General features: G+C 33.8%; 1 protein-coding gene across 1 annotated transcript in view; it reads left to right on the top strand.

Moving 5' to 3' along the window:
- The first annotated feature begins 1,732 nt into the window (after window positions 1-1,732).
- LOC118180758 (uncharacterized) overlaps window positions 1,733-18,414 on the top strand; it is a 29,485-nt gene continuing 12,803 nt past the window's right edge. The window contains exon 1 of the mRNA XM_085817403.1: window positions 1,733-4,265. Within this exon, the coding sequence (XP_085673529.1) occupies window positions 1,882-4,128 (2,247 nt within the window). The 5' untranslated portion in view covers window positions 1,733-1,881 and the 3' untranslated portion in view covers window positions 4,129-4,265. The remainder of the gene's footprint in view (window positions 4,266-18,414) is intronic.

Raw genomic sequence — 18,414 nt, 5'->3', positions numbered from 1 at the left:
TCAATTTGCTCACACATAATTATGAAAAATTAGAAAAATTAATGAACAAGAATTTTAGATTTTCTCAAAACAAATTATTGCAGAAATTTTAACCAAAGTTGAAATAAAAACTATAGAATCCGCAGCACATTAAATAATTTAGTTCCTGAGCTAGATTCACACGAATGTAATAATTTTTGAGCTGTTGAAAAAGCGGAAGTGCAAATAATTTTCTGTCGCACATACTTGCAAACACTAACTCAGATCGACCTTGAACCCGCTGTAATGCTGAATTCCTAAACGGTAATTCACTGATGATTTCCTTTTCACTAGGCATTCGAACTTCTCAATTTATCGAGAGATTACTTTCAATCTGTAAACACTACGCGTGATTATTTTTTTGAAGCACTTGCAAAATACCACAGCAGAAGAATGATCTGTTATTTTTTAAACACTGAAAACACAAACTTGATGATTCACTTCTTTCACATTATCTTGGATTTATCACCAAACGATGATTTGAAGAGCTGAATTAAATTTTCCATTGAGGTTTCAGGCTGCAGAAAACTATCCTACCGGCTTAATTGTCATAATAAAAGCACAAGGAAAAGACGGAGCACTGTAGATGCGTAGTTATCCTATATTGAAGAGGAAGTAATCTGATTGCGTCGTAAGCTAATGTGTTGACTTCGTAAATAAAACTTGGCATTAGAAGCGATTTTAATTCCATTTTTATTTCCAATTGACATATGTGGCCACAGATCACTTGGCACTCTAGTCGTGCCTTTCCACAGAAGATTTACATTTTAGATATTGTTGAGATAGAAAGCAAGCCAGCGAAATTACATCTTAGCAAAGTAGAGAGCAAAAGCTGAAGTGCGTAGTTATGACAGATGGAAGCACGCGAAGAGAAAAGTTTTGGTTTACAATTATTACGTCGCCAGAGCTGCGCGGGCCATAGAGTGATCTAGAAATGACGCAATGCAGAGAAGTTATTACGATTTTAGAATAAAGAGGAAGAATTAATGTTTATAGTTATATTATAATTCTAATTCATATAATTTTATCTTACATATATATATATATATATATTTTGGTGTGTGCGGTTGTGGTCTTGTATTGTATATGGTTCTATGTTGTTAGTCTGCTGCTGTTTTTTGAAAAATGTATGAAAATGTTGAGAATGAAAGTAGCATAAGTTACTTTGGTTAAATTAATATACACTTTTGTTTGATGACTTTTGTTGATATCTCAGAATGCAAGCATACATATTACTTTATATTCCATGCTAAACGCCTTGATACGAAGCATTTTAACACCGTCAATATTTGTTTTTTCCCCAGTAACACATCTATTCACCATTACCAAACACACTCACTACAAACACGCACCTGTGAGACACTATTTATTGTAAATGAAGACAGTTTCTCCTCCTTTTAACTACACTCATGGACACAATCGTATTTTAGGATATTTTCTACTTCTTTTCCTTTTCTTTCTATAGGCCTTTTCTTTTTTTTTTTCTTTTTCTTTTTCTTTTTTTTTTTCCTCTATTATTTTTGGGCCATTTATTTTAAATTTTATTTTGTCCCATCTTTTCTTCCTGGCCTTTTGAACTCGTACAAGATGTACGAAGTTCCTTTTTACTCTCCTCAAATACGAAATTGCCCCTCTTTCTATATACCTTTCCTTCGCATCTATGCTTCATTTTTCGCCCATCGGTGCAGAAAGACTTAGCGGGTGCATAACAAGACATCTGTCTACTTTGTCTGTCTGTCTTATAAAGAATGTATATAGAATGTATATGTAGGAACTGTTGCATTTTGAAATTGTCATAAAAATTCTTTACAGTTATAATTTCAATGAATTTATTTTAATAGCGAGACTTTCAATAAACCTTTAATGATGTTAAAGCCCAAAATTAGAGTTAATGTTTGTGGCATTTGCAACAAAGTATTCTTCAAACAGTGTCGTCTCACACAGCACTATAATAAACATATCGGCGTAGCTCGCTTTCTTTGTAATTTCTGCAATGCAGGATTTCAGCTTCTGAATAATTTAGAAATTCATGAGCGTAGAAAACATCCAGAAAGCAGTTTCAATAATCAAATTAGGAAACGAAAAACAGAGACTATATATCGTCGTTGTGAGATGTGTAGTAAGTTTTTTGTTCTTTTATTTGAATATGAGCAGCATTATCTCTCTCATTTGATTGATGCAAGCTATGAGTGTGATGTATGCAAAGCAAAATTTTTAGATGAGAAACAAATGTTAGATCATAAAAACAATGAGCATAAATTTGGTCTTGTAGAAAAGGGATATTTAGCATTGAAAATGAGTGGAAAGCGTTATTTTTGCAATATATGTAGTTTAGGTTTTTATCAAAAGATTGATTTACAGATGCATTACATGTCTCATAAGCCTCAAGGAGAATATATTTGTGATGCCTGTGAACAGTGTTTTGTAAACGAGAATTTATTGCAACAGCATTACTTACAGCATATTGAAGAATATTATGTATTGCATAGTATTATTTCATCATTTTCTTGCAATCTCTGTGGAAAGAAATTTTATTCTGAGGCAGAATTATTAATACACCGTCCTTGTGAAAAGGATAATATAGTCACTCCTAAAATTGATGAGTTCACATCTTGTGCAAATGATGATCATAATAATCCAGGTATGAACCAAATGTCTCTTGTGCAATTTACTGATGATGCACAAAATATCATAGTGTCTCATGTAAAATGTAATAAAAATATTTTTGATAATGATATTTCTTCCATGTCAGATTCTGTTGATTCTAACGTAGGCCAAATTAATATTGAAGAGTCTGCAAATACTTTTCCAGATGTTACATCTGTAGATAATTCAATACTAGAATTATCTCATTCCACAGAAAAAGTGAGCAACTCAGGAAACAATAAAACAGATAATACAAATTCTATTACCAATTTCTCTTCAGAAAATAATAATGTATGTGTGTATTATGGTGATAACATTGTGATATATGACTGTGACGTGTCTGACTGCGTGGTTTCCCATATAAATGATGATGTGGAACGAGTTGAAGTTCAACCGATGAATGATAGTAATTCTAAAAACTCTTTTCAATCTGAGGGAAAAAGTAATACTTTTGAGGTCAAGGATGCTACAGATAATGAAAAAAATGAAACAGTTTCTTCACGCAATGTTAAATCTATTACTGTTTATGTTCAGAACAATGACAGTCAAGAAACTGAAATATCAGGTAATAATATTGAAACTTGTGTATCAGGAGCTAAAAGTTCTATATTGCATGGAAATGTTACCACACATGATTCTGAGGCTTTAGATATAAAACCAAACAATGCAGAAGACAGTTTTAAACTAAATCAAGAAACTAAATCATATGTTGTGGACACTTTTACGGAAGAAGAAAATGATGACAACAAATTTACTTCAAATTTAAGCTCACGAATAAGGCGTAAAATATATAAATGTGATGTTTGTAATAAAACTGTTACCTCTAAAGCAATATTAAAAACCCATAGAGATGCTCATATTGGTATTGGAACTCATGTTTGTTCAATTTGCAAGAGAATTTATGCTTCAAAAACATCATTACGTGTCCATAAACAAAATCATTCAGAAATAATTTATACTTGTGGTTTTTGTCATAAATCATATCATCATAGATACATTTTACTCATACATGAGCGTAATAAGCATGGTAAAAGTAAGCCATATGAATGTGATGCATGTGGTAAAAGATTTGCTACGAGGCAAAACCTCAAAAGACATCTCATCATGCACACTGGAGAAAAACCATTTGCTTGTGATAAGTGCTCAAAACAATATACTACAAAAGTTGGACTGCAGATGCACTATTCTGTACATGTAAGCAATGAAACGTATACTTGTGAAGTATGTGATAGAAAATTCATCTCGGAATTAAAAATGAAGAGACATTATAAAACACATTTTAAGAAAAATAAAGAGAGGTATAGCTGTGAAATCTGTAAAACTGGATTTGATGATGAAAATTCTTTAGCAGAACATATTCTTTGTCATGCAAATGAAAAGATTCATATTTGTAATGTATGTCAAAAAGGACATTCCTCCATTGAACTTTTAGAAAATCATAAAGAAACATGCCACAGAAACTAATTTACTGAATTAAAATTTAGATTATTTTTTCTTCTGAAGAATAACGTAAAAGGAATTTTACCGTCTATCCTTATATCTTTAGTGCTTTGTCATGCTGCTTAATCAGGGACTGATTTACTAAAGTGGAAGGCCTTAATGTAAGCCACTTTTTTTTTTTTTAAGTCTAGAAAGTATCATATTAATATACACTGTGTAAAATATTTTATGAAATAACTCAGTAATACAGTATTTTTAAAGTTATATAAACAAAAATTATATGTCACCTTTTTGTGTTCTCTCTTTTCATAGTCTCAGTTTAATATCTGTTGTATAAAATATAAGCTTATTCATTTTAAACTAGGTTCTTGTTTTTCTGCATAGAACTGTTAGCACAAAACCAAAATAAGAAATCAAAAGAATTGCACAAACTCTGTCCATGTACACATTGATCTATGTTCACTTAAAAAAAAAATAATCGGAGAATTGCAGAAACTAGGTAGAGAGATCAGAGAATTGCACGCACTGCCTTAACTTTGTTCATGTACACATCAACTTATTTTCACTTAAAAAAAATCAGGAAGCTAAAACAAAGTTAAAGCTATCATGGTAACCAGAAATGAGGTTTCATTGCCAAAATTTGTCATTAATTGAAGGGGCATCCAATTCTACACTAGAGCCGAAAACAGTAATCACAATCACATAAGAACAAATCATAAACTACTCTCGAGCTGCAAGATTTTTTTGAAAGTGTAACATACGAGATAAAGCTAACCAAATGAGTATTACCAATGCATATTCAAATGATTACTATTTTATTACTTTAACAATAATAATGAAAGTCAATTCAGACAATATTTACATTTTTACTGTCGATGGTTTAACTATCTGCTTTTAAATCTCTTCAAAACAGTTTTTTTTTTTTTTTTTTTTTTTAATTTCATTCCTGACAATTTTTAGTTAGAGTAGACTTTAAGGTACCCCTTGTATTATCGCGAAGTTGTTGTTTCATTTATGTTAGCCTGAGTGGTTGAATGTTATGGAAACCCTATTGTGACGTAATCGGGTGCATGATTCTGAGAAATTTTGAATCATGGGATGTTTTGTAAGCGTTTTTGTGGTGTGTGTTGGTTTGATTGTTTAGACAGTAGAATGGCTGAATATAGTAAGATTAACTTGAAGTTTCTGTATGATTTGGAGCGAAAGGGGAAAAGAGCGTTAATTGAGTAGTGTGTAAATGAAGGTTTACTTAGTAGCCATTATACGTGTCCTTTATATAGGAAGGATATGCGTCTAGTCGAACATAAAAAACATTTAGATGGATTTGAGTGGGTTTGTAGGAAGAAAGGTTCAGATGGTCACTATGTGAAGCGTTCGATCAGAAAGGGTACCTGGTTTGAAAAAAGTCATTTAATATGATTGATATTTTGATTTTTACGTGGCTCTGGGTGTAAGAAGCGAACTCGAAAATCATCAAGACGGAAGTGTGGTGAAGAGAGATTTTCGAAAAAAGTGTCATCGACAGTCGGGAACTACACAGGATATTTTTTACTCTTATATATGTGAATTTATGTGGCGACGTCCATATACGGATTCGAGTTCAGAGCATTTTAGGAAGTTTTTGGATGCTGTTAAAGAATTTTGTGTCCCACAGACTAAAGACGAAGGAACTTCTAAATAGGGTAAATGAATACAGTCAAAAGTCGTTAATCCGGACTCGTCGGGACTTCGGCGATTCCGGATTATCGATTTTTCTGGATTATAGATCATCAGTTTAAATCTCGTAAGATGGCATGCAGAAATTCTAAAATTAAAAATATGAAACCGTAATTTATGAAATAAAGAACAATTATGATATAAAGGGTATCAAAATTTGCAAAAAGAAAAAGCTTAATATTTATTTGTTTACTTTATTAAACATTTCTTTCAATGTAAGTTGTTTAAGTTTTGCTTCGTTTCATGTGATAATACTTTCTCTTTAATTCTATTAAACAGACATAATTTCTTGTTCAGTTACAAAGTTCTGCCGTTCAAGTCCTATAATTGCTGTGTCAAGAACACCGACTAATTTGTCAATCGAAATTTTTTTGTTTTCAATAACCTCTGTCACTTTTCTTTGCTATCGGAAGCGAATTATAATGACGAGGAACTTGTTTTAAATCATATCAAAGACGGAGCATATCGAGATGAAATACTACATTTGGTAAGGAATTATAAGCCAAATAAAATAAAAACATCTGCGCTGAAGATAAGGATAGTGCTGATAGATCAACTTCCAATTCATTACGCGCCCACCGCGGCGTTCCCCCCGCCGAGCAGCCTGAAATTGATAAACAGATTTCGGATTTCAAAACATACTTTCGCTTTAGATCCTTTACATATTAACAAATATATATCGGAAATTCTATTTGATATAATCGAAAGTTTAAGCTTACTTTTATAAAATTGCTCTTACAGTCTGCAAAAAATAATAAGCCGGATGCAATTCGAAAATTAAGGAACAACGCAATCATCAACATTAACTGAAATAGATAATTAGATAATTTTAGCTTATACGTTCATTATACATAAAATGCGCACACGAAAACGTATTCTGCACTTGCGCACACTCATATGCGCAGTCGTAAAAGTTCTTACACGCACGCGTGAACGCCTCTGCGCATGTGTCAACGCGGCGCATGCGCAGAAAGTTTTTAGTTTTGATGTCCGGATTATAGATCATTCCGAATTATGGGTGTCCGAATTAACGACTTTTGACTGTATTTGCTTTTGGTAATGCTTAAATGCATAACATGTTTTTTCTTATGTTATTTTGTTGTTTGGTTTAAAATGTATTTTATTGAGATTATGTATTTTTTGTTTGCCTATATCGTAGTATTGGGTGCTTCTTTGGCTTTTTAAGTAAAAATATATCGATGTGTACATGGACAAAGTAAAGGGAGTGCACACTGCAAGTTTGTGCAATTTTGGGATTTTTTTAAGTGAAAATAGGTTGACGTGTACATGGATAAAGTCAAAGGAGTGCGCAATGCCATTTTTGTAAAATTCATGGATTTTTTTTTTTTAAAGTGAAAATAGGTTGATGTGTACATGGATACCGAGTTTGTGCAATTGTTTGTCTTGTTATTTTGGCAAGCCAAAATAATGAGTCGAAGAATTGCACAAACTCGGTATCCATGTACCACCAAAAAAACCAAGGGGGGTACCCTAAACTGTGCTTTTACCCAATTTTCTTAATGAATTTCCCAAAATAGGTTGGATTATTCGATCATTGGAAAAATACAATTTCATAGGGCATGCATTTCTACATTAATAATAGACAAAATGTCTTAGCTCTGAAAAAAAAAAAAAAAAAAAAAAAAAAATTGCAAGATTTTCTTTTTCATTAACAGGCAAACTACACAGTTGCATTATGATTAGTTACAATAAAAAGAAGTACGCATTAATCACAAGTGGAAACCACAGACATAACTCTCGAATTCCAGAACCCCATATAGCCTCTAGTGATTTCCTAAACAAAGTACATTTTCATAAAACACTAGCCTGCCTTCTTCAGCAACATAATACCCGTGATTCATGTTACTGGCTGGGTGGATAATGTGATAATACTAGGGCTGATCTTTGGAATATGGTAACTGGTAGTTTGGCAACATTTTAGAGGTGATAAAGGTTACTACCTAGGACTTTGGTAATAATGTGAAAAGCACTCAGTTCCAATTACGCATTATTTTGTGTGAGGGAAATGAGAGATCATGAGATATGTCATGTGACATTAATGGACGAATTATAGTTGTTTAATCGGAAAAAGGAGGAAATCTGGAAATTTCGTATTTAGCTATATTCTGTGTTGTGTGAAACGTTACATTAATGGACGAATTACAGTTCTTTAATCGGAAAAGGGGGTTAATTTGGAAAAGCTTCATTGTGTTGTGTGAAATAGTGTTGATTTAATTTTCGGATTGCATGGCGCTATGTAAAGTGAATTCTAAATTTTTAATGCGTTTATCTGATAATAATAATAACTTGAGATCGTGTGAAAGGAAGGATATTGCAAGTTTAAATGGCGGTGCAAGAAATATGGTGAAAATGGACATTTTGTGAAAAGGAGTGTAAGGAAGGGTACGTGGTTTGCTGAAAGTAGTTTGAGTATAGGTGAAATTTTATTAATTTCTTATTACTTGGTGAATAGACTTCCAGTTGACTACTGGATTTAGGATTTAGAAATTAGCAAAGGTACTGCAGCGACGTAATGAAGATTCTGAAGAAGATTAGGTAAGTTAGTATTTTTAATCATTTGAGGATATTATTTTTATGCATTGTTCTAAATGTAAGGAGTAAATAAATTAAAATGGTGTTATTTGAAAATTGTTATTAGCAATGATTTAGTTTAAAGTAATTAGGATTGTAATCTAATTTTTATTAATTAATGTATGTGCTTATTTATATTTTAAGTAGTGTTTTTTAATTTAATTATATCTTAATTTAATGATCGCGATTTTGTGAGTTATATGTTTGTAGTATTTTGGAATATGTTTGAGTAGTATACGTTGAGTATTTTCATGCATTTTCGTGAAATTTTTCTAATTTATGAGAAAAAAGCAGTGTACATGGATATAGTGAAGAGTGTGCGCAATGCCACTTTTGTGCAATTCTGAGATGTTTCTTTAAGTAAAAATAAGTCGACGTGTACATGGTTTAGTGATATTTTAATTAAATGATAGTTATTTTGTGAATTTTACGTTTGTAGGAATTTGGTATGCGTTTTAGCTGAAGTAAACGTGCATGGAAATAATTTAAATGTTTGACACTAAGTATTTGTAATGTTTGCGGTATGAATTCGTTGGTGATGTTTATAATATAATAGATAATTTAGAGGTAAAAGTTTTTGGATATTTTTTTTATATTATACATGGAAATGTTCATCCTTGGATAGGGTATATAATTTTTTGCGATCAGGTAATTTCATATATGTGCTTTTTACCGAGTTTAAAGATTCACAAAATGTTCCTGCATTTTCATGCAAATTTTTGTAATTTATGAGAAAATAGCAGTTTAGATGGATAAAGTCAAGAGTGTGCACAATGCCATTTTTGCGCAATTCAGAGATGTTTTTTTAAGTAAAAATAAGTCGACGTGTACATGGTTTATGTGTATGTGTTATTGTGAAAAATGCGCAAGGAGTTTGCGATTGTGCACTTTTTCCCAATTTTGCAGTGAATATTTGTCATGATTAAGCAGTTTTGTTAGATAAAATTTTTAGTATAAGTGTAATTTGGCTAGTAGATTGTTAGAAAAAGTGTTCAGTAAATAAAAAGAAAAGAAACATGTCTTTACTTCGTGAAGACAAAATGGCGGCGGAAAAAAAAAATAGAGGGTTGCTGTATCAGAGTTGGTCGCCAAATTTTCGCCAAGAAATCGCCAAGTTACTATAATCCAAAGATCAACCAATACTAGTAATACGTACAGGGCTGTAGAGTCGGCAGGGGAAATGACCGACTACTCGAATTTTAAAGGCTCCAACTCCTTCATATACAGTCAAAAGTCATTAACCGGACACCCATAATCTGGAATGATCTATAACCTGGACCTCAAAGCTACAAACTTTCTGCTCATGCGTCAACGCATTATGTGTTCACGCATGCGTGTAATACTTTTACCCATGCGCATATGCTTAATAATACCCATGCGCATAATACATTTACCCATGCGTGTTTAATGTATAATGGACGGTATAAGCTAAGCTAAAATTATTTAATTATCTATTTCAGTTAATCTTGCAGATTGTGTTGTTAATTAATCTTCGAATTGGATCCGGCTTATTATTTTTTGCAGACTGTTGGTGCAATTTTATGAAAGTAAGCTTGAACTTTCGATTATGTCGAATAGAATTTCCGATGTTGGAGCTGCCAAAGGATCTACAAAGTGAAAGTATGTTTCGATGTCCATCAAACAAAAAGCGGAATTGCTGCAAAAAGCTGGATAAAGGCGTGTCCTTTGTTTCTCTAACCATTCTGAAATCTGTTTATCAATTTCACGCTGCTCTGGGGGGGGGGGTAACGTTGCGGCCCGCATTGAACTGGAAGTTGATCTGTCAGCACTATCCTTATCTTCAGGGCAGATGTTTTTATTTTATTCAGCTTATAATTCCTTACTAAATATAGTATTTCATCTCGATGTAATCCGTCTTTGATATGATTTAAATCAAATTCCTCGTCATTATAAATGTCACGAGTACACATCAAATAGTTTGCTGGTTGCAATTTTCTAATTTCGACTATGCGTAATGTATGCTTTATGCATGTGCGCATTGAAACAAATGTTTAATAAAGTAAACAAATAAATATTAAGCTTTTTTTTTTGTAAATTTTGATACCCTTTAGATCATAATTGTTCTTTATTTCATAAATTACTGTTTCATATTTTTAATTGTAGAATTTCTGCATGCCATCTTACCAGATTTATAATTCGGAATCGGCGAAGTCCCGGCGAGTCCGGATTAAAGACTTTTGACTGTATATGTAAACATATACACATGGATCATGGATTATTTTTTAATATAAATGACATAGTAGATGCTACAGGAAAAAAATTGATGGCATAGCAAATTATTTTTATTAATTAGCATTTATTATGAAATGAAGAAACTGGCATTAGGGTAAAAGTTTACAATTGGGTGCCCCCTTGTTTCTTAGGGATTCTTTTTTGATACCAAGATCGGCGGCAGGAAGGCACAATTTCAAGATTGCCGCTACACAAAACCAAAATAAGAAGTCAAAGAATTGCACAAACTCTGTGTCCATGTACACGTGGATCTGTTTTCACTTAAAAAAAACATCCTAGGATCGCACACTGCCTTAAATTTGTCCATGTACACCAAATCGCCAAAATTTTTAAATAATTGTTGCTAATCGAAGGGGCACCCGATTCTACACTAGAGCCGGCATTAGTATTTTCAAAAAAACACTGTAGCTTTGCAAGATCTTCTTTGTTAGAGGACCATAGATCCGATTTGATAAACTTCAGAGCTCAAAAAAGAGTCTTTCCAAATTGACTTGAGTAGGAGGAAGAGCTGTTATATATACTGTTAGGGCTACTTCTTTTAACTTTTCAGGATAGATTTTTATAAGTTCTAAAGAAGTGTCTTACAAGAGCAATCATATTTCTCTATTTTTTCAAAAGCCATTTAAAAATCTTATTTGTATGTTTTCATTTTTATATCTAAAGGCTCTTGATTGTTTAATTTCATTCATTTTGCCTTAGCCTTTTCAATATTATCGAAATATTTATCAAAATCTAATTTATCACTGGAAGAGGATGACAGAGACTCAGTTGTTATGTCTGCAGTTTGACTTTCCTGATTTGAAGATCTCATTGTCTAGCAAACTAGTTTCTCTTTTCTTCATTGAAGAAATGATGCCTTCTGCAATAAATCTGTGGTGATGGCGATAAGGAGCGCGCCTTGCGCCCTCCGATAAGTGTGGCAACCGTAGAGGAGAAGTTTCTTACGAGTAGCGAGCAGAGCGAAACAGGCAGGCTGTCGGGGAGTATGCGCGATGTTCCGAAATAAAGCTTAATTTTTATTGTGCACTATGTCTTGTTAATATTTATATTAATGCAGTAAGAACATAATCTGTGATATGGAATTTGAGGATTGGTGGTAAAAACATAATTGGAAATCTCCATAATGGTAACCTGGACCGTGTTAAATCGTATGAACAGTTCTCAAGCACTTTCGGTTTTGACTACAAGCCATCACTCAAGATCTCCAAACCAGAAGTAATGGATTACATCGATTTTCGTCCTCCGGATCACAGATGAGTACTAATTATAGATCATTTTATAATTCTGTTTTCTACTTATCATTTAATTTCATTTTCTTTAGTTAAATTTTTGCTTTTATTTTGGCTTAAAAACCTTGCACAATGTCTGATGTTCATGCCGTCCAAATTCCGGTTTATAACCGATCAGACCCATCTTTATGGTTTATTATGTGTGAAAGTACTTTTGCTCTTGCCACCCCCAAACCTATCACAGAATCCATTACTAAATATAATTATGTAGTTTCTCATCTTCCTCCAGATATCGCATCACTAGTACGGGATTTACTTATGAAACCAGACCCTATGGATCCATATGCAAAGCTTAAAACTGAGTTAATAAATCGTTCAGGAGAATCTTCTCAGCAAGAAATTCGCCAATTATTATCTGGAGAAGAATTAGGTTCTCGAAAACCTTCCGATTTGCTTAGAAATATGAAACGTCGAGCAGAATCTTTAAATGTTCCTGATAACTTAATGTTAGAATTATTCCTTCAACGTTTGCCTTCGACTGTTCAGTCTATTTTGGCAGCGGTTTCCAATTTAACTGTAGATAAAGCTGCAGAAATTGCCGACAGAATTTTAGAAGTAAATCCAACCCCAGGGACTTGTGCCGTTTCTCGCACAGTCGATCAGTCTCTTGAGGATAAATTATTTAAACAAATAGAAAAATTAAAGAAACGTATTGATCGCATTTCTCTTTCTCGTGGTCGCTCGCCAAATCGCGGAGATCGCAATAAGGAAAGAAGCAATTCCAAAAGGAGAGATTATTCTGTTTGCTGGTATCATAGACGTTTTGGGAAAAAGTGTAGAGATGACAAATGTACAAAACCTTGTTCATGGCAGGGAAACGAAACCAGCAAAGAATAGAGGCGACTTATTCTTTGCCTCAAGTTTCACGTCGCCTGTTCGTTCGTGACCGTAGAACAAACCTTTCATTCTTGGTCGATACCGGCTCTGACGTGTCCTTACTTCCAGCAAATAATTCTCAAAAACGGAATTCGTCCCAACAAACACTTTTCGCTGCTAATTCTTCTACTATTCATGTTTATGGTCAAAAAACACTTTCTTTGGATTTCAAATTAAGATGACAGTTTACATGGACTTTTCTTATAGCAAATGTTAGTACACCCATTCTTGGAGCAGATTTTCTCCATTTCTTTGAATTGGTGCCTGATCTCAGAAACAAATGTCTCAAAGATTTAAAAACGCATTTTAAAACCGTCGGTTGCGTGAAAAATGCAAGCATTTATTCAGTAAAAACTGTATTTAGTGATACACCATATCACAAAATTTTAAAAAAATTTCCTTCAGTTACTAGATTACCAGATCCTAACCAACCTGTTAAAAATAACACCGTTCATTATATCATAACTAAAGGTCCACCTGTGGTTGCAAAACCTCGTCGGTTAGCTCCAGATCGCTTAAAAATAGCAAAACAAGAATTTCAAACTATGATGCAATTGGGGCATTTGAGACCTTCGAGCAGCAATTATGCATCCCCACTTCACATGGTTCCAAAAAAGGGAAGTCTGGAATGGAGACCTGTAGGAGATTATCGAGCATTGAACGCTCAAACAATAAAAGACAAATACCCTATTCCATGTTTAGCCGATTTTACTGCTGCATTGCACGGTACTAAAATTTTTAGTCATGTCGACCTGATTAAGGCATACCATCAAATACCAATTAACCCAGCCGACATCCACAAAACCGCCATATGCACACCATTCGGTTTATTCGAAAGTATCCGTATGCAATTCGGCTTATGCAATGCATCTGCGACTTTTCAACGTTTTATAGATGAAGTCACGCGGGATTTAGAAGGCGTTTACGCTTTTGTTGATGACTTGCTCATAGCCTCTAAAGATTCTGAGGAACATTGCAGGCATTTGAAAGCTTTATTTTCCAAACTTCAGAAATATGGACTATGCATAAATGTTTCAAAATGCACCTTTGGTCAAACGTCTATTGATTTCTTAGGTTTTCACCTTAGTGAAAACGGAATTGAACCTCTTCCTGACAAAGTCAAATGTATTTTAGATTTTCCTCAACCTACCACTCTCACTCAGCTTCGCCGATTTTTAGGCATGTTTAACTTTTACAGATGTTTCATACCTAAAGCAGCACATATTCTTTCTCCTTTAATAAAATTGTTAGAAGGCTATATTAATAAAAAGAAATCTCGTTCTCGTGTTCAGGATTCATCCCCACAATTAAATTGGAACGAGAATGCTGAACAAGCCTTTATTGCTGCCAAAAATGCCATTGCTCAGGCTACCCTTTTGAGAGACCCTATTCCCGGAGCTCAGCTAAGCATCTGGGTAGATGCCTCAGACGTCGCAATAGGCGGCACACTTATGCAGTTGTCTCAACAAACATGGGAACCTATAGCATTTTTCTCTATGAAACTCAGTAAAAGTCAACAGAAATGGTCCGCGTACGATAGGGAATTATTTTCTATTTATTCTGCAATTAAGAAATTCCGACACATGTTAGAGGGCAGAAATTTTATAATTTATACGGATCAAAAACCGTTAATATACGCTTTTAAACAGAACCCTCATAAATGTTCACCTCGCCAATTGCGCCATTTAGATTTTATTTCTCAGTACTGTACTGATATTAGGCATGTGCAAGGTTCAAAAAACGTCGTTGCTGACGCTCTTTCAAGAATCGAAATTGATTCCATAACAAAATCTCCATTTTTGGATTTTAAAAAATTTTCGGAAGCTCAACGGCATGATCCGGAGGTACAAGACCTTCTCAAAAACAACACATCATCTTTGAAACTGGAATTTAAACCGTGCCAATATTCTGATGGTAATATTCTTTGTGACATATCAACGGACATTCCTCGTCCATTTGTTCCGAATTCCTTTCGCAGACTCATCTTTAATCATCTGCATAATCTGTCACATCCAGGAATTGCAGCTACTACGAAGCTTATTTGTTCTCGTTATGTATGGCCCGATATGAAACGTCATATCAAAAATTGGGTGAAATCCTGTGAATCTTGCCAAAAATCGAAAATTACTCGGCATACTAAAGCACCACTGGGCACATTCTCTCTTCCTGATGCACGTTTTTCAGAAATCCATATGGATATCGTCGGACCGTTACCTCCATCAGAAGGCAATGTGTACCTTTTGACTCTAATAGATAGATTCTCCAGATGGCCTGAAGCCATTCCCATCCCGGATATGAAAACGGAAACCATTTGCAGAGCCATCTTCAACTGTTGGATATCTCGTTTTGGCTGCCCATCGATCATAACAACAGACCAAGGTTCTCAAATGAGATCCGCACTTTTTGCAGAATTCACGCGCATTTTGGGTACGAACAGAATCACAACAACAGCCTATCATCCAATGTCAAACGGCATTGTTGAACGATTTCATCGACATTTAAAATCTTCTCTCAAGGCTCACGAGACCAATAACTGGACTGAAACACTACCAGTTGTTATGCTTGGTATTCGGACAGCCGTAAAGGAAGATCTACAGTCATCTTGTGCTGAACTGGTGTACGGCACAACTCTCAAGCTGCCTAGTGATATGATAACGTCATCTAAGATATCTCCGTATGACACACAATTTATCACGAATCTTAGGCATAGAATGCAACAATTGAATCCAATAGCAACATCTGCACATTGCCAAGAAAAATGTTACGTAAGTGCTACCTTAAAGTCGTGTACGCATGTATACTTACGTGTCGATCGAGTAAAGCCACCTCTGTGCCAACCATACACAGGTCCGCATAAAGTCCTTTCTAGAACGGACAAAACTTTCACAATTGATGTTAACGGTCTGAAATCTACTGTGTCTATAGACCGTGTGAAACCAGCCTATTTGCTTTCGGACTCTTAATTTGCCTGAACTGAAAACAAATAAAGACTTAAAGACAGTTCAGCAGAATAAATCTGCAAACGAACTCTCTAAGACACAAACTGTCACTAGATCGGGAAGACATGTTCACTTCCCTAAGAAACTTGCTTCTTACATAACAATTTAAAACATTTTTTTAAAATTCATATCTTAACATATTTCTTGTTATTTCATGTTTATTATATGTGTCAATACCTTGTTATATATTGAATTTCATTTTGATCTATTCTAATTTTGTAATCATGTAAAAATACCCGACAGTACGGATACTCTGAGATAATTTCATAACCTATGTCGTTCCTTTGAATAGCCATTAAAGGAACTGGGGGGAAACTCTGTGGTGATGGCGATAAGGAGCGCGCCTTGCGCCCTCCGATAAGTGTGGCAACCCTAGAGGAGAAGTTTCTTACGAGTAGCGAGCAAAGCGAAACAGGCAGGCTGTCGGGGAGAATGCGCGATGTTCCTAAATAAAGCTTAATTTTTATTGTGCACTATGTCTTGTTAATATTTATATTAATGCAGTAAGAACATAATCTGTGATATGGAATTTGAGGATTGGTGGTAAAAACATAATTGGAAATCTCCATAAATCCACCATTTCAGAAAGAACAAACATCACATTCTTTCATTCTCGCTTCCTGTTAATTCTTCAGATTGTAGCTTTTTTGTGGCTGTATGCGGTGTAGAAAGAAGAGTTTCCTATTCCGCAAGATTATTCTACAGTCTTTTTGTTAGTGAAATATTAGGGTTATCAATATCTTCTAAAAAAGTTCTTAATTCTAACAACCTCTATATCATGAAATGTGTATTTTCCCATCGCATTGCTTGATCAATAAATAGTTACTGTATTATATATCTATATGTAATAAATTTCTGTTAAATTTAATATTTATTAAATGCTGCAAAATCATATTGAATGAACTATTGTATTAATGTGGAAAGAGACACAAAACAGAAAGCAAAATTTTCATATTAATGGAATTTTTGAAGAAATACAGTACAAAGTCTTTAATCCGGACTCGTTGGGACTGCGGCGATTCTGGATTAAGGGTTTTTCCGGTTTATAGATCATCATTTTAAATCTGGGAAGATGGCATGCAGAAATTATAAAATTAAAAATATGAAGCCGTAATTTATGAAATAAAGAGCAATTATGATCTCAAGGTTATCAAAATTACGCAAAAAAAGCTTAATAGTATTTATTTGTTTACTTTATTAAACATTTCTTTCAATGTAAGTTGTTTAAGTTGCTTCGTTTTATGTGCTAATACTTTCTCTTTAGTTCTATAAACAGACATAATTTCTTGTTCAGTTACAAAGTTCCGCTGTTCAAGTCCTGTAATTGCTGTGCCGAGAATACCGACTAACTTGTTAATCGAAATTGTTTCGTTTTCACTAACCTCTCTGTCATTTTCTTCATGCCTTTATCCACTTTTTGCAGAAATTCCTATTTTTGTTTGATGGACATCGAAACATGCTTTCGCTGTGTAGATCCTTTGGCAGCTCCAGAATCGGAAATTCTTTTTGACATAATCGAAAGTTCAAACTTACTTTTTATAAAATTGCTCTAACAGTCTGCAAAAAATAATAAGCCGGATCCAATTAGAAGATTGAGGAATAACGCAATCTGCAACATTAACTGAAATAGATAATTAGGTAATTTTAGCCTAGCTTATACCGTTCGTCATGCATTAAACGCACATGCGTAAACCTATTATGCGCATGCGTAAATGCAGTGCATGCGCAGCAAGTTTTTAGCTTTGAGGTCTGGATTATAGATCATTCCGGATTATGGACATCTGGATTAAAGACTTTATAGTAATAAATAAAGGTAATATAGTAGAAGTTTTATAATGCTCCAATCATCAATCAACTGATAGACAGCAAAATCTATAGTATGGCTCTAAGTTGAGAAAATATTGTAACTGATATTAATGGAGAGGTTGTTGAAAATGACTTGATGCACCAGTTACAGAACTTTGTAACTGAACAAGAAATGATGTCTATCTATCGAATTAGAAAGAAAGTGTTGGCGGGGGGGGAAGAAGCAAAATAAAGAACTTACGTTTAATAACAAACTACTTATATTGCAGTACTACAATCTGGCAAGAGGGGGTATTTCACATTGCTAAGACTAACTTAAGAAAATATTTTTTTATCAGTTGCTTTGATTGTTTCTATAATTGTATCTAACTATAATATAATTATAAATACAGAACATCAAGACATTCTGAAACATTTTAATTAAAATCTAAATGCAAAATAAAATATTTGACTCATCTTGATAAAATGTACAAAACTTATCTAAATATATATCTAAGCATATGTAAAAAATAGTAAAATATATGATTAAATATTATGGCATAAATGATTCAAGAGAGGAGTGTGGATCAAGGAGACAGTATGTGATGGCCTAGTTGCTGGCATTTCAGTAGTTGTGAAACACATTTCAAGGTCATGCAATTTAATTACTCCTTTTAGAATAATTAATCCTAGGAATCCCATCATTTTAGGCACATCTAGAGGCGTAAGCTTTTTTGATTCTGGATGAAGATGGATTTTTCACTCATCTTTTGTTCATGGGAATTATTAGTTTCTTGAAC

This window comes from Stegodyphus dumicola, chromosome 5 (genome assembly GCF_044657685.1).
Source record: "Stegodyphus dumicola isolate Sdum_Otavi_A_Nest chromosome 5, ASM4465768v1".
NCBI lineage: Eukaryota > Metazoa > Arthropoda > Arachnida > Araneae > Eresidae > Stegodyphus > Stegodyphus dumicola.
This window is presented reverse-complemented; position numbering and strand designations above follow the sequence as displayed.